This window comes from Heterodontus francisci, chromosome 7 (genome assembly GCF_036365525.1).
Source record: "Heterodontus francisci isolate sHetFra1 chromosome 7, sHetFra1.hap1, whole genome shotgun sequence".
Classification (NCBI taxonomy): domain Eukaryota; kingdom Metazoa; phylum Chordata; class Chondrichthyes; order Heterodontiformes; family Heterodontidae; genus Heterodontus; species Heterodontus francisci.
Window position 1 is genome coordinate 54,313,961 of NC_090377.1, and position 25,876 is coordinate 54,339,836.

The following is a 25,876-nucleotide window of genomic DNA, read 5'->3' on the forward strand; positions in this document are numbered from 1 at the left end:
AGACACAAGTCAGTTTGAATTGAGAAGGCAGTTTGCAACTGAAGCTGGAACGAGGAAGCCTCTCTCCTGGCTGTCTCTCTCTCACTTTTTCCCAAGCCACCGGACCCATGGAAGATACGTAAACCTCAAGAGAGAAAAGACTCCAACATCAAAACAAGTTGAAGCGTGCACTGGGCCCCAACGAATTGCAGGATTTACTGGCAGCCAAAGACTCCATATTGAACTTAAAGGACGGTAATTATAATCCCAATATCGTCTCAAACATTTCCCCTTTTATTCTTTTTTAACTTTTTCTGCCTCTCTCTGCATGTGAGTTTATTGCGTATGCATGTGAGTGTGGTCATGTTGCATATTCGTCGTCGTTAACCGGATAACAGTTTCAGATTAATAAACTTCCACCTTTCTTGTTTAAATATAAGGAAACCTGTCTGATGTCTTTGCTTTACAATTGGAGCGGTGAACAAGGATTCACTGAGGGGGAGCTAAAGCACAGAGTTTCTAAATCTACGGTTAAACCAGGCAAAGACTGGGAGGGAACCACTTGACCCCTTCGCACCTGGTCGTAACAAACATTTGGGGTCTACCATCTGGGAACTGACCCATAGACAAACGAGGAAATTGGAAGTGGGAAGGCAAATTGATCCCAAACAAAGAGAAAAGATTTCAATACAGGTTTTCCTGTGGTTGTGTGTGCTAGAATACTAACATGTCTGCGACTGAAGCTAGTAGCTCACCAAGCCAAGGAGATTTAACTTGGGTTAACTTAAAAGCACTGTCTCTGGATGAGTTGAGGAAAATGGCTGAGCAGTGTGGGATCACTTCACGTGGCAAAGCTAGGAAGTCTGAACTCCTAAGGCTATGGCCAACCATTTTTCCCTTAAATCTGAAGAAGCAGAAGCAAGGTTAGAAGTAAACCCCGACAGAGTTTTGCTAGCAAAGCTACAATTGGAACAGAGGAAACTTGAATTAGAGTAGAAAGAAAGAGAGAGACAAGAGAAAGAAAGAGAGAGACAGGAGAGAGAGAAAGAGCCTTCCAGAAGGAACATGAAGACTAAGAGAGGGAGGAGAGAGAAAGAGAAAGAACCTTCCAGAAAGAATGTGAAGAGAGAGAGCTAAGGTGGCTTGAGTTAACTAGGGGGCAATAGAGTAACCCCAGTGACAGCATGGCCAATACGGAGCTGCGTAATTCGGGGCTGGGTACAGAATTGTTAAAACACTCCCAACTGTTCCCAAAATTCAATGAGGGAGATGTGGAAGTGTTTTTTGTGTATTTTGAAAAACTGGCAAGGCAGTTAAGGTGGCCAGCTGAGGCTTGGACTCTGTCGTTACAGAATAAATTAGTAGGAAAAGCCCATTAGGTTTATTCCATGTTGCCAGATGAGAGTTCATCAGATTATGAACTGACAAAAAGTGCTATCCTCGGGGCATATGAGTTAGTACCGGAAGCCTATCACGAAAGGTTTAGAACCTCAAGAAGCAAGCTGATCAAACTTACTTGGAATTTGAGAGAAGTCAGCTGCTGGCTTTTGACCAGTGGCTAAGGGCTCTTAAAGTGCAGCTCAGCTATGAAAATCTCAGTGAAGTAATTTTGTTAGAGGAATTTAAAAACTCTCTCCCACTCTCCATAAAGACACATGTAGTAGAACAAAAGGTTCATAAAGCCCGGCAGGCAGCAGTCCTGGCTGATTTTATTTTTTTTATTTAGAGATACAGCACTGAAACAGGCCCTTAAGCCCACCGAGTCTCTGCCGACCAACAACCACCCATTTATACTAATCCTACATTAATCCCATATTCCCGACCACATCCCCACCATTCTCCTACCACTTACCAACACTAGGGGCAATTTACAATGGCCAATTTACCTATCAATCTGCAAGTCTTTGGCTGTGGGAGGAAACAGGAGCACCCGGCAGAAACCCATACGGTCACAAGGAGAACTTGCAAACTCTGCACAGGCAGTACCCAGAACAGAACCTGGGTTGCTGGAGCTGTGAGGCTGCGGTGCGTTGCTAACCACTGCGCCACTGTGCCGCCCTCATTTATGTCAGTTTCCCAGGGGAAAACCTTTCCTAATCACCCCCACAAATCTGAAAAGGACAAAGAGTGGGAAGGTGATAGAAGCCCAAGCAGTCCTAGGAGGCAAGGAAAAGGAGGAGACACAGGGGGCCCTTCTCCAGCCAAAAAGGAAGGTGCTGTAAATAGGAGTGAGACCCGGAGACCTGGGTGCTTCCATTGTAATAAAGTAGGGCATTTAAGAGCTGACTGCTGGAAACTAAAAGGAAAACCTGTCGGGTTAGTCAGGGCACACCCGCTCAGTGAAGAAGAGACCCTGATGGAAAGCACAGCAGAACAAGCTGTGGCTTTAGCTGCAGTAAGAGCGAGACCCAGGAAGTCTACCCCTGCGAGTGCAGGATAATTTAATAGGATTCCTGAAGGTTATTACGGTTTTGTGGCTGAAGGGAAAGTAACCCCATATCCCTCAGGTGGGGCAAGCAAGCCCATAGTAATTCTCAGGGATACAGGGGCCACTAGATCCCTGTTCCTGGAGAAAGGCCTGACCTTTCCCCCAGAGAGTACAGTGAACACCAGAATGGTGGTGCATGGTATTGGAGGGCAGTGTATGCCTGTACCTGTACACTGGGTGCACCTGGAGCACGACCTAGCTTCGGGACCGGTGCCCATAGGGATTGTCCCTAGTTTGCCTGTGGACAGAGTTGACCTGCTCCTCGGTAATGATCTGGCGGGGATGAAGGTGGTAGCATCCCCAGTCGTGAAAGAGAGACTGCAGGTCAGAGAGACAGGGTAGTGGCAGGAGACGGTCCCCTGCCGTTTCCCTGAGGGAGTCCCTGATTGCTACTATTTAAAGAATGAGGTGCTGATGAGGAAATGGGAGTTCTCCTCACAGATTTGAGGGCCAGGAGCAGACAGTGGTTCATCAGTTTGTGGTACCGCAGAGAAATAGTAAGAATGGCCCATGAGATTGCAGTGGCTGTACAGGTCGGTATATGAAAAACCAAAGCCCGCATAAGACAGCAGTTTGACTGTCCAAAACTCCACAAAGATGTGGTGGAGTACTGTAGGAGTTTCCACATGTGCCAGGTTGAAGGGAAACCCCAACCTACAGTGAAATCTGCACCCTTAAGTCCTGTATCGGTGTTTGGAGGACCCTCCAGTAGAGGGCTTGTGAACTATAAGGGACCCCTGCTGAGAACAAAAGGGGACAGGCAGGCACAAGGCTGGCAACAGGTTAGAAAGGAACGGGGGAAAATGGACCAAGAGGGCAAGTTAAAGGAAGTCCAGGAAGAATCCCAGATGAAAACCCCTCCTCTCCAGTCAGCCACCCCTGAAATATTTGAAACATTAGACCCCGCATCTTCCTTTGTAAAGGAAGACAGTAGAAGCACCCCACCAGAGTTGCTAACAGCATTTACAGGAACCTGCAGAGACAAAGAAAGTCCTCAAGAGGACAGAGAAACCATGAGGGTAATGCCTCACCTAGTTGAAGTACCAGAGGGGAGTGCAGCAGAATCTGGACAAATACCTGCAAGCAGGAGTGTCCCAGAGGACAACGGAAAGATTAGCAAAGACTCCTCCCCCACACTCAGGAAAAAATGGAACCAACCATCTCCTAGGGTGAAAAGCCCTTGCATATCTCACCAAAACACTGAAAGAGAGTTCAGAGTGGAACACCCATTGCCTCCGCCCCAGAGCAGAACTCCAACCTCGGGCTAATTAAATCTAACCCTGCCCCTGCAGCTCTCAACAAGAACAAAGAAACCCTAGGAAATCATGGAAATTTGCAAACTGAAAAAAACTTCCCCAAAAACCACATGTCTATTGGGATGCAAAATAGGGCAGTTGAAAGCAGCACTGCTACCAAGAAAAGGCAGGCTGTAGCAATTGTTAGGGTTTCTGAATGAACGAGAGAGATGCATGTGTGTTTTCCTGTCCTTATCATCTGTTTAGTCCCTTTCAATGAAATGATCATTTAAAAAAATCGCATTTCATTCTGCTGGGTATGGAGGTATCATGCAGAACCCCACCTGCCAAGAATGAGGCATATTAATTTTACTATATGAACATTGATTTTAAACTGTTGCTGGAGTGAAGAAATAACTTGTTAAAGAGATCACCAGACCTTTGAATGGAGGACATTTGCATACTAAGAGACGATGTTTCTGGAGACAAAGAACTACTCCCTGATCCAATTAACCCAAATGGATTTTGATTAGCAGGCATTTAAGGTGTAAGGAAGTGCATGCCAGGGGCTGCTAAGATGATACAATCCACAAAGCCAGGACTGGTTAAATCAGCTGGTCACATGACTAACCAGATGGTCCAGGCTTTTGAAGAAGACACAGGACAGTTTGAATTGAGAAGGCAGTTTGCAACTGAAGCTGGAACAAGGAAACCTCTCTCCCGACTGTCTCTCTCTCTCGCCTTCCCGCAAGCCACCAGACCCATGGAAGACATGTAAACCTCAAGGGGCGGCACAGTGGCGCAGTGGTTAGCACCGCAGCCTCACAGCTCCAGCGACCTGGGTTCAATTCTGGGTACTGCCTGTGTGGAGTTTGCAAGTTCTCCCTGTGTCTGCGTGGGTTTTCTCCGGGTGCTCCAGTTTCCACCCACAGCCAAAAGACTTGCAAGTTGGGAGGTAAATTGGCCATTATAAATTGCCCCTAGTATAGGTAGCTGGTAGGGAAATATAGGGACAGGTGGGGATGTGGTAGGAATATGGGATTAGTGTAGGATTAGTATAAATGGGTGGTTGATGGTCGGCACAGACTCGGTGGGCCGAAGGGCCTGTTTCAGTACTGTATCTCTAAACTAAAAAGAGAAAAGACTCCAACATCGAAACAAGCTGAAGTGTGCACTCGGCTCCAACGAATTGCAGGACTTACCAGCAACCTAAGTTTCCACATTGAACTTAAAGGACTGTAATTATAATCCCGATACTGCCGCAAACTTTTCCCCTTTATTCTTTTCTACTTTTTCTGTGTGTGTGTGTGTGTGTGTGTGTGTGCGTGCGTGGTCACGTCGCATATTCATAGTCGTTAACCGGATTACAGTTTAAGATTAATAAACTTCCACCTTTCTTGTTTAAATCTAAGGAAATTTCTTTCCTTACAATTGGAGCAGTGAACGAGGATTCACTGAAGGGGAGCTAAAAATACAACGTTCTTAAAATTAAACCCTGTTATGGTTAAACCAGGCAAAGGCTGAGAGGGAACCCATAGACCCCTTCTCACCTGGTCGTAACAATGGTTTCCAGGTTTGCCTGAATACTGATACTGCAGCAAGAGATCCAGCAGTTTTTGAGAATGAAAGAACTTATCTGCAGACATCAAATGTCATAGTGTGGTGATAATTTGAATTAAAGGCTTTGCCTTTCAAAGCCTTGTCCTTCACCCATTCAGGCCATTTGATAACTTCTAAGACAAAGTGCTCTAGAAGGGGCTGTATGGAAGCCATGTCTAAACTGATTGTGAGCACTATTGTCTCTGATGCAAAAACATCATGTAAAACTACCAAGCACGGTCATCATTATTTCTGAGATTGGAATCGATAGAAGAAATTGATATGAGTAACTACTGTAAGCACTTGAGAAAAGAAAATTTACCTGACGTTTAAGGTGATAATTAAATTTTTATTTGAAAGAAACTAAAAACTGAAAAGCAGTTTAGATTGTTCTTGTGTATCAAAAAGAAAATTTCTTTTGGGGAGAAATTAATTGAACATTGACAAAATCTGTCAGCCCAACAACACTCTCATTTAAATTTGGGATAATTTTGAAATGATAAAATGCCAGGCACAATGTAACGGATTATTTTTGAGAAATAAAAGGTGTTCTAAATTAAAGGACAAACAGACAAAATGTGCTAAAACTGGGACGGTGAGAATTTTTGATTTCTGTTTTTAAAATTATGACACTACTGTAGTCATCCAGGGCTCATGAATGAGATAGAATGGTAACTAAAGGGATGTGTAAAATTGAATAAGAGGATGTGATTTAGAACAGAAAATAGAGGCATGAAAAAAACACACCACGAAATGGAAATTGAAAAAATCACTGAGGCACAGCTCAACAGAATATATCAATCTGGTACCAATGTACATTTTAGTGAAAGGAAAGTGTAGATGAGATAGTAAATTGATAGTTTCTCTTGAGTATGTTTGTATCCTTGCCTATGAACCTTGAAAGAGATCTGCATTTGATAGTCTGGCCAGTACCTGAGACATCGGGCCCATGAAGCGGGGGATAAGCAAAGATCTCAGACGGACAACTACCTTGATCTTTTGATAAGATCATCTGAAAGTCTAAGAATGGCTTGTATTGGATGGCATGTGTGGCATGAAATTGCAATACTGGTGTGAGTGTGCAGATGTGATTTGTTACATATGAAGCAACTAACATGGAGAAATGCACGGTGAACTTGCACTGAAGATTGGGTCTTAGACATGCTCAGTTACTTGACAACCACATGGCATGAAACAGGTAATTTAACAGTAGAGCGAGACTTTTTAAAAAAATCAGCAAGGCATTAACACGTACTCCACAGAGAAACCAACTTTAAAAACAATCGGGGTAGAATTAAACACATTGATACCTGTCAGAGAGTAAAATTGAAGCAAAAGGGATACAAAATTCAGATTGGGACAATTGAAGGCAAGGAAGAAGTGGGAATTAGCAAGAACTATCCACAGGATGGATAGGGGGAAGAGAGAGCTGGGGAATATTTTAAGCCCATGCTTGATCTGTTGCTTGAAGCATATGCATTTATGTGGTAATAACTTAGAAATGGTGGCCTTTGTTGAGGTATTTGGAGTGCGGGGAGAGGGTTCCTCCAGTATATTCATTGGCTGTTTCTGAAGGTAAATACTGCTAATTCACATAAGTTAGTAAATACCACTGTAAAAGTTGAATTAAAAGAACAAATTCCACCAGTATGTGATAAGAATAGTAGTCATCCACTGGTTATTGTAGTATTCTTACTGACTGACCTGGTACGATGAAATTGAAAGGAAAACAGAAACTCTATGACTCTACTGTTAAAAAAAAAAGTGACCGAGAACAAATCTCGGAAGTGTCTCCGTGGTTAACTAAAAAAGTCAAATATAGTATCAAACTTAAAGAAAAAGCATATATTTGTGCAAAGATGGGTGGCAGGTCAGAAGATTGGACAGAATACAAAAAAAAAACAAAAAATGACTAAAAGATTAATAAGGAGGGAAAAATTAGAGTACGAGAGAAAGTGAGCTGGAAATATAAAAACAGATAGTAAGATTTTCTATAGATATTTAAAAAAGAAAAGTTAACAAAGTGAACGTTGGTCCTATAGAAAGTGAGTTTGGAGAATTAATAATGGAAAATAAGGAGATGGCAGATGAACTGAACAGATATTTTGCATCAATCTTCACCATAGAGGACATAAGTAACACCCCAGAAATAGCTGTAAATCAGGAAATGGAAGGAAGGGAGGATCTCAAGAAAATTACAATCACCAAGGAAGTGGTACTGAGCAGATTGTTGGAGCTACGGGCTGACAAATTCCCGGGTCCTGATGGCTAGTGAGATAGTTGATGTATTACTTTTAATTTTCCAAACTTCCCTAGATTTGGGGAAGGCTCCATTAGACTGGAAAATAGCGAATGTAGCTCATTTATTCAAAAAGGGAGGGAGACAGAAAGCAGGAAACTACAGGCCAGTTAGCTTCACGTCTGTCTTAGGGAAAATGTTAGAAGCTATTATTAAAGACATTATAGCAGGGCACTTAGAAAAATTCAAGGTAATCAGGAAGAGTCAACATTATTTTGTGAAAGGGAAATCATGTTTAACCAATTTATTGGAGTTCTTTGAAGAAGTAACAGGTGCTGTGGATAAGGGGGAACTGGTGGATGTATTGTACTTATATTTCCAGATCACATTTGAGAAGGTGACACATCAAAGGTTACTGGGAAAATAAAAGCTCATGGTGTAGGGGGTAACATTTTGGCATGGATAGAAGATTGGTTAGCTAACAGGAAACAGAGAGCAGGCATAAATGGGTAATATTTTGGTTGGCAAGATGTAATGAGTGATGTGCTGCAGGGATCAGTGCTGGGCCTCAACATTTTGCAATTTATATAAATGACTTAGATGAAGGGACCGAAGGTATGGTTGCTAAATTTGCTGATGACACAAAGATAGGTAGGAAAGTAAGTTGTGAAGAGGACATAAAGAGGCTGCAAAGGGATATAGATAGGTTAAATGAGTGAATAAAGAGCTGGCAAATGGAGTATAATGTGGGAAAATGTGAAATTGTCCATTTTAGCAGGAAGAATAAAAAGAAGCATATTATCTAAATGGTGAGAGCTTGCAGAGATCTGAGATGCAGAGGGATCTGGGTGTCCTCGTGCATGAATCACAACAGGTTAGTATGCAGGTACAGCAAGTAATTAGGAAAACTAATAGAATGTTATGACTTATGGCAAGGGGAACTGAAAGTAGGTAGGTTACGCTTCAACTATACAGGGCATTGGTGAGACTGCATTTGGAGGACTGTGTACAGTATTGGTCTCCTTATTTAAGGAAGGATGTATATGCGTTGGAAGCAGTTCAGAGAAGGTTTACTAGACTAACACCTGAAATGGGCGAGTTGTCTTATGAGAAAAGGTTGGACAGGCTAGGCTTGTATCTGCTGGAGTTTAGAAGAGTAAGCGGCGACTTGATTGAAACATATAAGATTCTGAGGGGTCTTGACAGGGTGGATGTGGAAAGGATTTTCCCTCTGGTGGGAGAATATAGAACTAGGGGTCATTGTTTTAAAATAAGGGGGTGCCCATTTAAGACAGAGATAAGAATTTTTTTTTCTCTCAGAGGGTCATGAGTCTTTGGATCTCTCTCCCCCAAAAGGTGGTGGAAGCAGCGTCTTTGAATATTTTTTCAGGCAGAGGTAGATAGATTCTTGATAAGCAAGGAGGTGAAAGGTTATTTGGGATAGGCAGGAATGTGGAGTTGAGGTTACGATCAGATCAGCCATAATCTTGTTGAATGGCAGAGCAGGCTCGAGGGGCCAAGTGGCCTACTCCTGCTCCTAATTTGTATGTTCGTAACTTAATATGTTCATATGTTATAAATGTTATCAAAAAACACATCCACTTATCAAACAGAAATGAACTGTTCACCCTTGTGCATTCCTTTAGTGCCTGTCTTGTGTGTGCCTTTACCAGTCCCAGTGCTCCTCTGCAGTGCTACCCTCATGGATGGCAGCATGGCTGGTGGAAGGCTGCTGACCTTCATTGGGGCAGACTACCTTGATGGATGGTGTCGAGCAGCTTGAGGTCCTGACTTCACCACCTCGGCTTTGGTGGCAGCAATCTAGGCTGGCTGGCTGAAAGGCAGCAGCAAGGGCACTAGCAGAGTGGCAGTGGTGGGATCACGCATGTCATCTTGTGAGGACAGCAGGTTTGTGCACCTTGGTGCCACTGCCACTCCTCAACAATCCTAGTAATCTGTTGGAGGACAGATTGCTGGACTACCATGACAATCTGCATTCCCCTTTGAGCACTGAGATCTTCAACCATTATGGAAGCTGTCTGAATGTTTATGGCAGTAAGTATGACCTCCATCTGAGCTTCATTGTAGCAGAGAGACATTGGGCAGCCTGTGCTGCAGTGGAAGCTGAGCCAGCAGCTACCAGATACTGGGTCCTCAAGTGCTGCCATGGAGCTAACCATCACTTACACACTGGAAAGTATAGGCTCCAAGCTCTGCACGATGCCCTCTGCCATGTTGGAACTTGACTCCTCCATACTCCTTGACAGTGACAACAGGCTGTCCGGCAGGCCTGCCAATGTACCAACATCTCACTGTACATTCCCACCAGCATTCTCCTGTATGCAACCTCATCAAAGTCCTCAGCAGAGCCCACTGTAGCAGAATTCATTGCGACCTCGCCCTTCGGTGAGCAGGCATACAAACTATCCTTTCTCCCTGGCCTGGTTGCAGCCCACTCATGCCCAGTGACTCAGCACATGCGGATTCCAATTCTGCACTAGCCTCTAAAGTTTGTACAGTGTCAGTATCTGAGCTGGTGTCTGCGACTGTAAGATTAAGTGATGGCGCTTCTTCATCAGTGATGTGGTGGTGCTCTCCCTCTTCCTCTTGAGGCTGCTGTGGTGAGGCAGGTGGCAGTTCTTGGGTATCTGAGAGCGAAATTCAGAAGGGGAAGGTTGGGGTGAGGGAGGTGTGATGGGGAGGACAGCAAGAGCTCCATAGTCACACCATCTGTAGCTTTCACTTCATGCCAGAGTGCAGGATGAGGGTGAGATGAGTGTTGAGAAAGGGAATAAGGTAGTAACATACCATCATCATGAATCTTCTCAGCGACACCAGATGCTATGGGCTCTGTCGCAGCCAACAGCATGATGTGAGCCTGCTTCAGGAAGTTTGACTTTGTTCTCTTATATTGTGGGCAACTTTTGTCCTGCATGAGAGAGGGCAGAATATCAGTGATTGCATTCCACTGTATTTGGCTGATGTGCCTGCCATAGCTGAATAACTGGAAGTATGCAGAGGCAGCTAGAGGTGAATGTGAGGCTGGCATCATTGGAAGGTGTATGAGGGTGGTGGATTACCTGAATGTTAGGCCCAAGTCCTGAGTGCCAAGGACTGCTGATGAGTGAGTGTTGGCAATGAGGTGCATTGAGCAGTGTGAGAGTGAGAGGTTGGTGGTGCAGTGGGTATGGGATGTCCTTTGAAGATGCTTTCACTGATTTTGAACACCCGCATGACGTCATTAAACCTCTTCTGCATTGCTGCCAGACCTTTGGAACCAGACTCCGGGAGTTCACCTTCCTAGCCACCTGCTCCCATTCCTTTTGGGGGGCATTCCTTGAGGACCTCCTGGTCCCTGCAGAAATATGGTGCTTCTCCTCCTGTTAACCACCTTAGCTAAGGCCTCCATTTCTGCATCTGTGAACCACAGAGCCCGCTCTCTGCTCCCAGTGGTCCATTTCCCATCTCTCCAGTTGCAACACTGACAGTCAGCAGCAGCCTCCTTCATTCAGTGCAGATTACCTTTAAGAGGGACAGCTCCCTTTAAAAGCTGGAGTTAACTGGAACATGTGCTTGCCTAGCATGCTGTTCAGCACCCTGTTGTGCATCCACCCAGCCAACAGCGCAGGTCTTGCTGGGCTGCACGCTTCCTTCCTCAATGGGAACTGGTGCAGGCAGATCATGAATCGTGACCCCTGCACCTGAAAACAGGTGCAAATGAATTTTTATCTTTATTCCTTGCCTCAAAGTTACTGTACCTTGACATTATTCCTGTTAACTATCTCATATCATGTAAAATATAGAGGCAAATTGAAGTCCTGAATCCTAGGCCTTGTTCCCTTCCACCTACTACTGTTGCTATCCATTCCATCATTCCTAATAGATTGTGACTGGAGGATCTGGAAACTGCTAGAGCCAATTAATACAATGCATTCCTCTTGCTGGAAAAGATCACACATATTATCAGGGACTGCCAGGATATTGGCGGAGAAAGCACATACATCTGTACATGGAGGAGGAGGCACCATCATTCATTAGAATTAACTGTTGGCCTGACAATTGGGATGGGAATGTCAGAGTCAATACACCTTCAGCTGGTTCATAATCACATCCACCTCCTCTTATATAATGTTTCTATGTATTATTCACTCTCTCCACCAGCTACCAATTTCTTCAGAAGAGATCCACAAAGTAGCATGCAAAATACCTGGACAAGGAAGAGGCTCCACATCCCATAATTGAGCCAGAAAGCCAGTAAGGTATTTATTTCTCGGCAGTAACTATACACTGATTTACTTCTGTCTCTCCATTCTTTTGGGGATTGTCTTTGAGAGATGCACTGGATAGGAGGAAGTCAACTTTGCAAGGTTGCTTTGACAGAGTTTGATAGGCAACTTGCAGTTTTGCCCACTAATATAATGGATTTGTGAGCTGAAAAAAACTGGTGTTTTAATTTTCCCTTTTGGCTCTGCAATGATGAGCACCAGCCACTATTAATCTCAGAGGATCAACAACACTCCCATTATTATGATATCAACAATTTTGCAAAGGTAAATTGCTCAGTGTTTTTCTTATGGTAATTTCTTCCCCTTTCTCTCCCTCCTCATTTCCTGAAGGTGTTGACTTCTGCTGGGGCATGGTTCTATGTCAAATTGTTAAGTGGACTAGCCCATTTAGATCATTTATACAGTTCGGGTTCTGTGATTAATTACATTATTAATTGCCTTGAGTAATAAAATCTATAATTACATGGAACTGTGTCCTCTGTGCTCTAGTTTTTTGGAATCTAACACAGTTTTTTCCATGTAATTTTCTATAAGAAGGAGTCTGCCTCACAAACATAGTGGTATAGGAAATTCCAAGCAACTGCCCACATTTTCACATTTCTTTTGGTTGGTTGCAGTAATATTTAAAGTAACACCAAAAATTAGTTTTTTCAAATCGCCAAAATGTTCATTAAAACAAAATATATTATTTGTAACACACATCAGACTTATAAACCCAATTGCATGTGGCAATTTTTATATGTTCTGCAGTAAAATATACATTACCATCACCAATATTTTAAATTAGTGATTAATACCCTGGAAACAGCTATAATCTGGAGACTGAGGTCTTCCATTAATATATAACTGCATGGTCAAATATAGTTTCAAGAATTTTCATAAATGGCATTAAATTAAATAACCAGTCTTTGCTTTTGTACATTTGAGCTTGTAAACTAAATATCTATAAATTATATTGACAAATGTATACTTACACCTCTCGAATCAACAGCAGCAAACATGATCGTCATCCATCCTTTAAATGTTGCCTAAATAAACAACGCAAATAAATAATAGGCATCTGTCCCAAATCTGAAACTATAAAATTGTAGCAAGAAAAAACTGTTTCCCTAATGCACATTAGCATTCCTAACATTTTCATTAAAATTAAAACGAACGTATTCTTTCAATTTTCAAAGCATTTGTCATATCTCCTGCTGACCACATAATTTTTTTCATAGTGTACATAGTAAAACATCTACTATGAAAATAAATTCTTTCTCTTTCTTAGATTGTCTTTTGCTTATACTTCTAAACTGCGGAATTATCAAGTAACTGGAACACATTAATATTTTTTGTCTTGTTCATGCTACAACTGGAATCAGAAAAGAGCAATTTAATGCATACAGATCACACTGTACATTTTCTAACACTTACAATACGATTCACACTAGTGCTACCAAGCTGTATTGATTCTTAGTCTGGTTTGTTTCATTTAAGGAGTGATATAATTAAGCATAGATCAAAATGAAGATACTTCAAATCTATAATTAGCTGTAATTCTTCATGAGTTTCTGATAATTTAGGACACATAATTCAAGTAAAAACATGTACAACATCCTCTTTTCAGATCTTCTCCGGTAAATATGTTGGTATGAATTTTGCACTGGTAATGACAGCAAAAATGTCAGCGTTCGCCATTAGTACTGCTCTGAAACTGACAGCAACTCTGGACTCTGCACACGCACAGTTAAATGCAGAAATCCAGAAGTTGCTGTCGGTAATTTGATGCTTCTCCAGAGGGTGAGCTGCTGAGATACCACCCCCACCCCCACAGACTGCAATCAAGTGGAAATCTATGAACTGACAAGACATTTCACTCTTACACTCTTCGTTGTGCTGCAGCTTACGTAAAGGCCATGCTAAATTTATTATGAAGTTATATTTCTTTGATTTATCTACCAGCTTATTTTCAAACCCTTTCTGACCTCGTAAAGTTGAAGTTGGCTGCCTTAGCTCCGCACAAGTGTTCAGGAACCGTCCAGGCATCCATCCCTCAGGGAATTAAACAATGCAACATGCCAAGTCACTTGACGATTAGCCACACAACTGAGTTCTTAGCAGTTCTCTAAGTCGTTCACCCTCAGGTTAAGATCCTAAGGACGCTGGACAATCTAGCCTCATTAATTCGATCTAATCACCAAATACTGCCACCAACTATGACTCTATAACTTACAGTTTTGGAAAAACTGGAGGAAGATAACAGAAATATAGATACTCAAAGCTGTTAGTCACAGACACTAGGTGGAGTAAGTCACAGGGATATTTCATTCAGTGTGTCACAATTTACATTTCTGCCTCTGAAAGTCAAACTGATATACAATACCTTTGGTTCATTTGAATGGATAGCTGGTAAATACAAAATAAAATTACTTGCTCAATAAGCATGACTGTGGCTGTCTTTTTCTAATGCATCATCATGTAAGTACAATTCTTATTAGATATACATCAATAAAATATATAAACATATATAATTACCATTATGATAAGACAAGGGAATCTTGCCTGCCAGAAGCACACGTGCAACATGTACCAAAATTGCCAATATGTGCTGCTGAGGGGGGCGGCGGAGGTGGGGGGGTGGGGGTTGGTGGTGGTGGTGATGGGAGTTCTTCACTGGGAATGTGAAGTCAGACAATTAGCTGGAACATATATAATGTCCATAATTAAAATGTAACAAATGTAAGAATCCACCTTTATGAATCCATGGTACAAACTTTTGAATTCCACTAGGTATTCTCTTAGGCTCAGAGCCACTAGGGACTTCCATAAGTGGAAATGCATTATCTACAATCAAGTTACCTTTACTGCCCAATACCTAGATATATGAAACCACAACCCACAAATTTTTTTATCTAAGCTGGTCACGGTAATCCTACCCGTGTCCCTATATACATTTCTCCAATCTTTCAGAAAGCAGACTGAGACACATTGTAGTGAACTGAGGCCAGTTGTAGCCCAACAAGCTAATTTACATATAGCATGTGAATAAATGGAATAATTTTTATAGTGAAATTTTAACCTTTTTGTAATGCTCCTCATAACACAGTAAATAAAGTACACTATATTATCCCCATTACGGCACTAAATACACTTCTCTCACTATAAACTCTCTAAAGCTACTTGACAAAATATTAGAAGAGAGATTCACCTGCTGGGTTGGCTACTACTCCAGGTTTTTCTCAACTGTCTTTCCTTTCTTTGCAAGATAGGAAGACACAGGCTTGACCTCTGACCCTTCATCAGATTTCAGTGCCCAAGGATTGGCCAGTCAAGCTACTAACTATAACAGTTACCTTCACTGAGCTTACATAAATTCATATAAATTATGTGTAAATGCTTACAGGACTACATTAACAAACCTTTACTGTCTTAAGGTGCTGTGGTATGTGGGAAGCACAATTCTGAATCTAATTCATATTTCTGAAATTGAATCGGTCTGTCTTGTTGCTAATCCCTTATCAACATCTGCAATGGTCAATTTATGGAAGTACTTCAAAGCATGCAGTGTACCACAAATTAAGCAAGATAGGCTAATCCTGGCTCATGAACTGGGCTTTGAGTCTGCAACACATAGAGGTAGGAAGACAGCAGAGTTCTTTTGGGGTTCTCTGGCAATCTCCATAATTACGCCTGTCAATAGCACATCAGTTTTGAGAACTTCATGAGAATGTGACAGACTTGTTTTTAAATTACAAGAGAATAGTACGGCAATGCATCACAATAAACATATTGTACAAACAAGTCTATAAATGCCCATATTAGTGGTCAAATGCATTTGTTTGATATTATTCTGCCTGCTATTTTAACAGAGATGTTAATCCATTTAAATAAGTGAGTTAAAGTCCACATTAAAATAGTGACCAAAGAAATATCATACAAACACATTCAGTGATGTTAGCCTATTGACTCTTAATTAGTAAAAGAAAACATCAAAAACTAAAAGGTGTTCAGTCTTTCAGTGTAAAATTGTTTGTTTATAACAAAGAAAAATAAAGATTTTGTCTTGTGCCTGAATGAGCCAACATGTCAGACACTGGAATCAGGAGGGCAGAAGATCCACAAGAACATAAGAAATAGGAGCAGGAGTAGATCATATGGCCCATCGAGCCAGCTCCACCATTCAATATGATCATGGCTGATCTTAGGCTTCAACACCACTTTCCCGCTGCTTGCCAAATCCCTTGATAACCTGAGACACCAAAAACTTGACCATCTCAGCCTTAAATATATTTAACGACTGAGCATCCACAACCCTCTGGGGTAGAGAATTTCAAAGATTCACAACCCTTTGAGTGAAGTAATTGCTCATCTCAGTCCTAAATCATTGGCCCTTTATCCTGAGACTGTGCCCTGTGTTTTAGATTCCCCGACCAGCAGAAACAATCTCTCAGCATCTACCCTATCCAACCCCTTGTATCTTTCAATGAGAGCACCTCTCATTCTTCGATACTCCAGAGAGTATAGGCCCAAATTACTCAGCCTCTCATCATAGGACAGCCCCCTCATCCCAGGGACCAATTTAGTGGACCTTTGCTGTACTGCCTCCAATACAAATACATCCTTTCTTAAATGTGGAGACCAAAACTGCACACAGGGCTCCAGATATGGTCTCACCAAAACCCTGTACAAATATAGCAAGACTTCTTTATTCCTGTACTCTAATCCCTTTGCAATAAAGGCCAACATGCCATTTCTCTTCCCTCATTTAGCACCTTGATCTATTTTCCCAATCCCTTTCCTGGTCTTACTGTGTGTGAGGGTGCAAATGCAGGAAAGGAGGGAAATCATTTAGTTTGCGTGGTTCCCCTCCCCGGCACTCAGTTAAATGTGCCAGAGTGGTCATTGGGTGGGCAACTGAAACCCCTGCTGGGGAGGGTGGGAGAACGCTCTTGATGACAGTGTTTAAAGGGGCAGAAATTTGGCTTCTCCACCCATTTTCCTTACTCTACTGCCACTATACTGCCCGAGGGAAATACAGGCAAATATATGGCATGACTGACATTCTTATTAATACTAAATGTGGAGGTATTACAAAGATTATACTTATAACACTTATCACTTTACCAAACTTGTTTTGAGATGCAATTAATGAAGAAATTACATTTATACAGCACCATTCACAACCTCAACCAAATCATTTTGTGGCTTTAATTTATATTTCAAGTGTTGTCACTGTTGTTTTCTGGACAAATACAACAGCCAACCTTGACACAGCAAGGGCCCACAAACAGCAAAAAAAAATGAACAGCTAATTTGTGTGGTGTTGGTTGAGGGATGAATGCTGGCTCGGACACTGGAAGAATTCCTGATTCAGCTTCCAACAGTGCCATGGCATTCTTTGCGGCCATCTAAACAGTCAGATGGGAGCTCAGTTTAACATTTCATCCAAAAGACAACATCTCTGACAATGCAGCATTACTTCAGTACTGCATTGAAGTACTCGGCTAGATTGTGTGTTCCAGTCATGGAGAGGGGTTTAAATCCACAAACGTGTAACACAGAGGTGAGAATGAGCTGAAACTTAGTTTGTATGTTGCTCGACAAAATAACAAATTTTTGCTATTATCTTTCCTGATAAATTTAAAATGGATACTAAAAATTTACATTTTTTTATTCTTCCCTCTTCCTCCAAACATTCCTTACCTTTCTCCATGAAATGATTGTCAAAGATAGTGGCTGCAAAATTCAGACCTGTAGCATCATTGGAGATGGTGCTACAGAAGCCAAACACTGTTCTTCTGGTGAGACCTGTGCCCACAGCCACTTCCAGTTTGGCGCCGCATGTTGAGAAGGATGCTCATGTGGGCATCCCCTGCAAGCGCCGGAAGCAGTTGAGCTGCTGCAATTATTATGTCACAAAGACCTACTGGCTGATATTAGATTAGATTAGAGATACAGCACTGAAACAGGCCCTTCGGCCCACCGAGTCTGTGCCGAACATCAACCACCCTTTTATACTAATCCTACATTAATCCCATATTCCTACCAAACAACCCCACCTGTCCCTATATTTTCCTACCACCTACCTATACTAGTGACAATTTATAATGGCCAATTTACCTATCAACCTGCAAGTCTTTTGGCTTGTGGGAGGAAACCGGAGCACCCGGAGAAAACCCACGCAGACACAGGGAGAACTTGCAAACTCCACACAGGCAGTACCCGGAATCGAACCCGGGTCCCTGGAGCTGTGAGGCTGCGGTGCTAACCACTGCGCCACTGTGCCGCCACTGTTTCCAAATTTGGATCACGCAGGTCCATTCAATGAATTTGCACATCTCTCACCAAACAAGCATTCAGCTGCAAAAGGGGCCTGGTACCCAACTTGAAGTAAAGTGATTTTCAAGGACTCCTGCAATTGCAAAATGTCTGAAAGTACTCTGCACTTTCTATGGAGGTGTTGTGGTGAGTTCCTGGATTTTGCAGGGAACATTAATGCATCCTCAAAGGGAGGGCAGAGGATCTGGTGACTTGTCAAGAGAAAGGGCTGAATTTTACCAGTCCTTTGGAGCTGGGCTAGGAGGCGGGAAGGCTGGCAAAATGATGTGGAAAGAATACAGGCGACGTGCCCGTTGTCGTCCCACCACCATGTCACTGGTGGGAAAGGCGGCAGACAGCTGGCCTGCCTGGAGCCCAGTTGAGCCACTGCAGCTTGCTCATCATGTCAGATAGCAGGATGAGGGTGAGATGGGAGTTGAGAAGGCAAAAAGCAGGAACGTAAAGTCATCCTCAATGCTCTCAGTGATGTCAGAAGACACAGGCTCTGTTATAGCCAGCCCCATGATCCGAAGAGTCATCTCCTCTGCAGGAGCCATAGAGGCAAGAAAGTACAGAAGGAGACCATTTGATCAATGCTCTTCTTTCTTTGGCCTCCTTGTCTCAGAGACAATGGGTAAGCATCTAGAGGTGGTCAGTGGTTTGTGGAGCAGCGCCTGGAGTGGCTATAAAAGCTGATTCTAGAGTGACAGACTCTTCCACAGGCGCTGCAGGTAAAGTTGGTTGTCGGGGCTGTTATACAGTTGGCTCTCTCCTTGCACTTCTGTCTTTTTTCCTGCCAACTGCTAAGGCTCTTCGACTCACCCCTCTTTAGCCCTGCCTTTACGGCTGTCCGCCAGCTCTGGCGATCACTGGCAACTAACTCCCACAACTTGTGGTCAATGTCACAGGACTTCATGTCAAGTTTTCAGACGTCTTTAAAGTGGAGTCATGGATGGCCGGTGGGTCTGATACCAGTGACAAGCTTGCTGTACAATGCGTCCTTGGGGATCCTGCCATCATCCATGCGGCTCACATGGCCAAGCCATCTCAAGCGCCGCTGGCTCAGTAGGGTGTATATGCTGGGGATATTGGCCGCCTCGAGGACTTCTGCTTTGGAGATACGGTCCTGCCAGCTGATGCCAAGGATTCTCCGGAGGCAGCGAAGATGGAATGAGTTGAGATGTCGCTCTTGGCTGACATAAGTTGTCCAAGCCTTACTCCTGTAGAGCAAGGTACTGAGGACACAGGCTTGAAACACTCGGACCGTTGTGTTCTGTGTCAGTGCGCCATTTTCCCACACCCTCTTGACCAGTCTGGACATAGCAGCGGATGCCTTTCCAATGTGCTTGTTGATTTCTGCATCAAGAGACAGGTTACTGGTGATAGTTGAGCCTAGGTAGGTGAACTCTTGAACCACTTCCAGAGCGTGGTCGCCGATATTGATGGATGGAGCATTTCTGATGTCCTGTCCCACAATGTTCGTTTTCTTGAGGCTGATGGTTAGGCCAAATTCGTTGCAGGCAGCTGCAATCCTGTCGATGAGTCTCTGCAGACACTCTTCTGTGTGGGATGTTAATGCTGCATCATCAGCAAAGAGGAGTTCCCTGATGAGGACTTTCCGTACTTTGGCCTTAGCCAGTTCTCCCCTCATGCATACGTAATTGGCTTTGTTTAAGTTTATGATTCTTAGTCTTACTACTTCCTTCTCTAGTACTATCCAACACTCTCACTTTGTGCACCTTTCTTCGCTTTTCTATTTCTATATGCTGGTCCCATCCCCCTGCCAATTTAGTTTAAACCGTTCCCAACCACACTAATGCACCCCACGAGGACATTGGTCCTAGTCCTGTTGAGGTGCAACCCGTCCCTTTTGAACAGGCATCTCCTGCCCTAGAACTAGTCCCAATTCCTCAAGAATCTGAAGCCCTTTTGGAGTCCTTGTCCCCCACCAGTTCTGCTCTTCTCCCTTTGATTATGTGCAACCTTGTCCTTCAAAGTTGAGGAAGTATGTCAGTGATTGTGTTGCACTGTGTTTGGGTGATGTGCCTGCCACAGCTAAATAGCTGGAGGTATGTGGAGGCAGCTAGTGGTGGGTGTGAGGCTGGCAGCATTGGTAGGTGTGTGAGGGTGAGGTGGATTATCTGAATCTTAGGCATGAGTCCTGAGTGCCAGGGGCTGCTGATAGCTGAGTGATGGAGGTGCAGTACATTGAGCAGCATGAGAAGCTGATGGACTAATTCACTGACCCTGACCACAAGTGTAAGGTCATTAGGCTTCTTGCAGCACTGCTGTCAGGCCCTTGGCACCAGACGCCAGGAACTGACCTCCCTGGCCACCTCCTCACAATCCTTTCTAAGACTGGTCCTTGAGGGTCTCCTGACTATCTGATGAACCATGGAGTCCTTCCCCCGCCCACCTCAACCAAAGCTTCCTACTCTGTATCCGTGACCCTGCAGCCCTCTCTCTGCCCTGGAGTTCCATTTTCCTTGTTTACATCTGCAGCAATTGTATTCAGCAGCAGCCCCCTGTAATTTAGTGCAACTTCCCTTTAAGAGGCACAGACTGCCTATTCGAACAGAAGGCTGGTTGTACCTCATGTTATTAGCACACGCTGCTCGTCTCCCTGAGTGCAGAGGCCACCAGCAGCATGGGTGTTACTTGGCCCAATGCTACAATCAGCTAAATGAGTTGGCAGCACCAAACTGTGTACTGCCTACCTCCACCTCAATGGGTGCAGGTAGGTTGCAGATTGCAACTCCACACCCAAAAAGCAGAATGGACTAATATTTGGCCCAGTGAATTGTAGTACTTGCTGAAGCTGTTGTGTAACACTGCAAGAGAGACTTTCCTATTGTCAATTATCCAGGGACCAGTGCCACGAGCATTTGCCATGGACTAGCCAGGCTGATTGACTGACATTTGGTACAAAGCCTGACTTTAGCATCAAAGTTCCTCATGAACAGCATCTTTCAACCCTGGTACAAGCATTACACCCTCTCAATGATGTATTTAAAAAAAACTCCTCTCAAAAAACACCACTTGCTCAAATCTTTAATTTAATGGCTTAAACAGTATAAAATGCTAAATAATGTTTTTTTCTTGCCAATTATGCCTCGCAGTTGTTACTTACAAATGTTCTGTCTAGTTGTCATGTGAAATGGGTTATCAGTGTATTTGGGATATTATGGTTGCACAAAAGCAGAATGAAAACTACAACTCCCATGGTGGATCTCTCTCAAACCCACAGAACATGGCACCCGGAAACTCCCAGGAGCGACATTACGAGAATACTCTAATTGCCATTTTCATGTGTAAATTGAGTGAATTGTTTCAGGATGATTTCAGAGTGATTTTAATCTGCTGTTACTTTACTTTTAACTAAATATACTGACATGATTGAAGACGACAATGGCAGTGGAAAACAATATGAAGGCACTGGGTTGAATTTTCACCACAGGAGGTGGGAAACAGGTGCCAGAGGCTGAATTTCATCAGCCCTCTAGAGATGGGCAGGAAGGTGAGGGAGGGGACCCATAAAATCACGAGGGAAGGCAAGGAGTGGAGTGCCCGTCGCCTTCCCAACGCCATCGAATTTTGTCAGGGGCAGGAAAGGCCAAGGACAGCCTTCCTGCCCAGAGGTCAATTGAGGCCCTGAACTGACCAATTAATAGCCACTTAAGGGCTTCTTCCCACCACTGCTGGCATTTAACTAGCGGCAGGGGTGCCCTCTGCCATGTGGGGAGGCTGCCCAGTAAAACCAGGTGGCCTCCCTGTGGGCTGGGGGGGGGGGGGAAAGGGGACCCACCTGCTTGGGCAATCAGTGGCCCATGGAGAGCCCCTGGTGGGAAAGGCTGCCCCGTGCCAACATCCAACCCCAACCACCCTTCCCGGGGCCTGCCTAACTGCCCCCAGTGAGCCTGCCCCACTTAACTGCACCAGGGCCTCCACCATCACCCCTGGTCCTGGGCTCACTGCAGTACCAGCAGTCGTCACCATTCCCAGTGGCGCTGTTAGAACCGCTGAGCTTCTGGCCCTCTGATTTGTCAACAGCTCTTGGAGGCAGGATCTACGTCCTTAAAGGGACAAGGACCACAATGCCAGGCAGTTGACTTCCTGAGCGCTGTGAAATGTGGCTGGGGGTCCCCTAAACAGCTGAGACAGGGTACCTCTGCCCTTCTGGCCTGGCGTCGGGACTCCCGCCACCTGCGTAAAGTCAAGCCCTGGGTTTGTTTTCAGGTTAAAAACACACCTCTGGTGGGAAACTGATTAAAGTTAAGATTGTCATGTTGGGAAGCACAATTGATATGTAAATGGATTTCCTTTCCACTTAGAGCCAGTGTGTATGTGTGTGGTGGGGGTGGGGAGGAACAGAGGAGGATCAGATGAAGTGTGGGATATGGGACTCATTTAGACTTGTGGTAGTTCTAAGGGAGTTCTAAGAGAGAGATTTGCTGTTTGTGCTGAAGACTTCCACTGTACAAAATGGAAGCGATACGTCACAGGGGAGCTGGAGGTCTGGCTCTCGGGGCAGGACTGCCCTCGCTTCTTTGATACCGACCTGGATCTAATGTTGGAGACCAAGAGGAAAGAAGGGAGCTCCTCTTCCCGGAAGGTGGCAGGTACAGGCCACCTCATTGTGCAGCAGGGGTACCTCTCAGTTAGGCTTGATGTCTCTCCGCCTCCATTTCCTCCTCCTCTCTCAACCTCTGCTCCTCCCGTGATGAGCTGTCTCCTTCCAGGGCCTCATTGCCCTCAAGGCCCACACCTCTCTGGACAGCCATGTTATGGAGACCACAACAGACCACCACAATGATTGAGACCCTTTCAGAGGGTATTGGAGTGTGCTACCCAACCAGTTCAGGCACAAAACTGCATCTTCAGAAGCCCGAAGGCCTGTTGAATGGTTGTCCTACTGAGCAGTTAGCATGGGTTGTATCACCTCTAAGCCTCTTTCTGTGGCTCCCAGAGAGGAGACAGTAGCCATCTCTTCAAGGGATCCATCCATGCGGGTTGGCGTGAGGATCTGAGGCAGCCTGGATTTGCAGAGAATGAAGGAGTCATGACAGCTGCCAGGAAAATGAGTGCACACATGGAGGAAGCTCTTGTGGTCAAAGACCAGTTGCAAGTTGAGGGAGTGGAAGTCCTTCCTGTCGACGGATTTCATTGGATTGCTAGGTGCCTTGATGGCCACATGGATGCAATCGATGGTGTCCTGCAACTGAGGGAATTCAGTGATGGAGGCGAAACCCAATGTCCTCTGCCCCTGCGATGCCTTGTCTGCCATGAAATGAATGTACTGTCCAGCTCTGGCAAAGAGAGTATCAGTGACCAGTGAGATGCAGTGGTGTACAGTCATTTTCGAGATGCCACTAACGTGCACAGCTGAGCCTTGGAAAGAGCCAGAAGCGAAGAAGTTCAAGTCCACAGTGACTTTTATGGCTACTGGCAGGGCATGGTGACCAGTGCTGCAAAGCGTCAGGCCTTCAGTGACAAAGGCATAGATCTCTGTGGCCGTCTGCCTGGAGAGACACGGACTCCTGCGGCAGTGGTTCTCAGTCATCTCCAGATAGCTCCATCTTTAGTGGTAGATCCTGTGTTGAGAGTTTGGTCCCCGTTGCCTTTATGTCCCTTTTTCTCACCTCTGCCCTCCTGATGCCTGAGGTTCTCCTCTTTCTGCGGAGGGTGTTGTCCCTCATTGCCACTTAGCCCAAAGTCAAACAGTTGTGACCCCATTGCCAGCTGCAGCCTTTGTTTTGGACAAGTGGCTACCCAATTGCCCTTGGCAGAATTGCCCCTTTCCCTTCTGCCTCCGCGATGCCGGGGTGGGGAGGGGGGGTGGTGACGATACCATTCAATGCCCGAGCACATAATGCCCACTCTCTCTACCACCTGAGCAGTGCCAAGGGCACCTCCTTACCATATTCTAAGTCCCCCTTTGCCCCACTGGCCCTCTCTCTTATGAGGCCAGGGTGATGCCCTGGGGCAGCCTTGACTGGCTCCCCACTCTGTATCCGCCTCCAATCAGCTGATCAGAAACTGACAGCTTCTGAAATTCGTGCACCCCTTTAAATATTTCACCCTCTCCCTCCAACAAGCTCCTAACGAGCTTTTTAACATTTAATTGGTCTCAATAAGGAGAAGAATGGGATTCCTGTGCCGCCCTCCCCCCGCCCTGGTTATTATTGTCTGCACCAGAAAAGGCGTACTGTAACTGACACATCGGTCTGTGCCAGTATTTTTGGGGTCCCCTTCTCCCCCGCCTCCATTCCCAACTTCAGCCCGTTTCAGCAATTTAGTTTACTTTGTGGTTATTGGTGGTTCCAGAATGCTGAGTTGAAAAATTTTTTAATATGCTTATGAAGTGGTTTTTGAGATGATTGCCATGCTGATTGCAGGTTTTCCTCTTTGTATAATATGGGGGAGTAGTTTCTGATTGCTTTACATTTAGTCAGTAGGATATTTGAACCAATCAGCATGATAAACATAACAAATGATGGCAATTTAAGCCAAACACCATGTATTGTCCTCCAGACTTATGGGCTGGAATTTTACCGGCACGCCGTGGGTCCTGACGTCGGTACCAAATGCATGTCCCAAGCCTACAAGGGCAGATGGCGGGACTGCGGCAGCAATTTTACTGGTGGCAGCCAATTAAGAGGCCACCGCCAGGATCGCCGTCCCATTAAGGAAGGCTGCCTGTCTCTCCGAGCTGCCAGCCCAATCAGGAGTAGCCACTCCTGAGGCTGCAAGGGCAAAGAGAAGGCGTCTCCATATTGAGACACCGTTGAAGGGCTGTCAGAAAAAGTGGTGTTGTGCTGGGGCCAACCAGGCAGGCCTTGGCGTTTGGAGGGGTGAACCCTCCAGCAGCAGTGTCGGGGCCATGGTGGCAGCCACTGGCGCTGTCAGGGTAATAAAATGGCTGTCAACAGGTCAAGTAATTACCTTAATTGGTCCCCTGCTTTTGGTCGGTGGGTGGCTGACCTGCTGCCGTTCCCGCCTTTGGTAATATCCCATGGCAACAGGTCGGACTTCCTTCCCGATGCCTTCCACCGCCATTTTAACCACCCCTCCTGCCTCCCAGCCAGTCTCCAAAGGGCTGGTAAAATTCTGGCCATGATTCCTTTGAGCCACCACAATTTGAAGTGCAACTCAATTGAAAATTGTGACTAAGTGCAGCCATCAGTGAAGCAGGGTTAGAAGATGGTAAATTACAGGACCAGGGCTTGCAGTACAATTCAGTGCCCATTTAAAAGCTCACATTTTTCCTTTACTTTTATATGTCATTATAAATTCCTGATTCAAGACTTTTAATATATTAGTAGATTTCCTGCTGCATCACACACTGGGAGTCCAGACCAGCTATATTCTTCAGGTAAAGCGGGATTAGAAGACAGAACTGGACTGCAATTATTTACAATAATTCAATCCCTATTTTAAAGTTGTAAAATTTATTTCATTTTTGTATTTCCATCATAAGTACCGTTGTCCACATTTCTAATAGAAACTATGTAAACTTCCAATATGATAATTACACCACCTTTATTCCTCTCAACCCATCTTCTATCTTTCTCAACTTGCCCTTCTCTCAAACTCCTCTTCCTTTTTCTCGCCTCTGAATCAAAAAGATCTGGGCTCAAATTTCTTCCAGACACATGAGCACAAAATCTGGGCTAACACTCCAGTGCAGTACTGAGGGAGTACTGTACTGTCGGTGGTGCCGTATTTCAGATGAGACTTTAAACTGAGACCT

General features: G+C 44.5%; 1 protein-coding gene across 1 annotated transcript in view; it reads right to left on the reverse strand.

The window, feature by feature from the left end:
* scn1laa (sodium channel, voltage-gated, type I-like, alpha) overlaps positions 1-25,876 on the reverse strand; it is a 222,916-nt gene that overhangs the window by 35,818 nt on the left and 161,222 nt on the right. Inside the window, exon 23 of the mRNA XM_068035216.1 lies at positions 12,801-12,854. Coding sequence (XP_067891317.1) covers positions 12,801-12,854 — 54 coding nt within the window. The remainder of the gene's footprint in view (positions 1-12,800; positions 12,855-25,876) is intronic.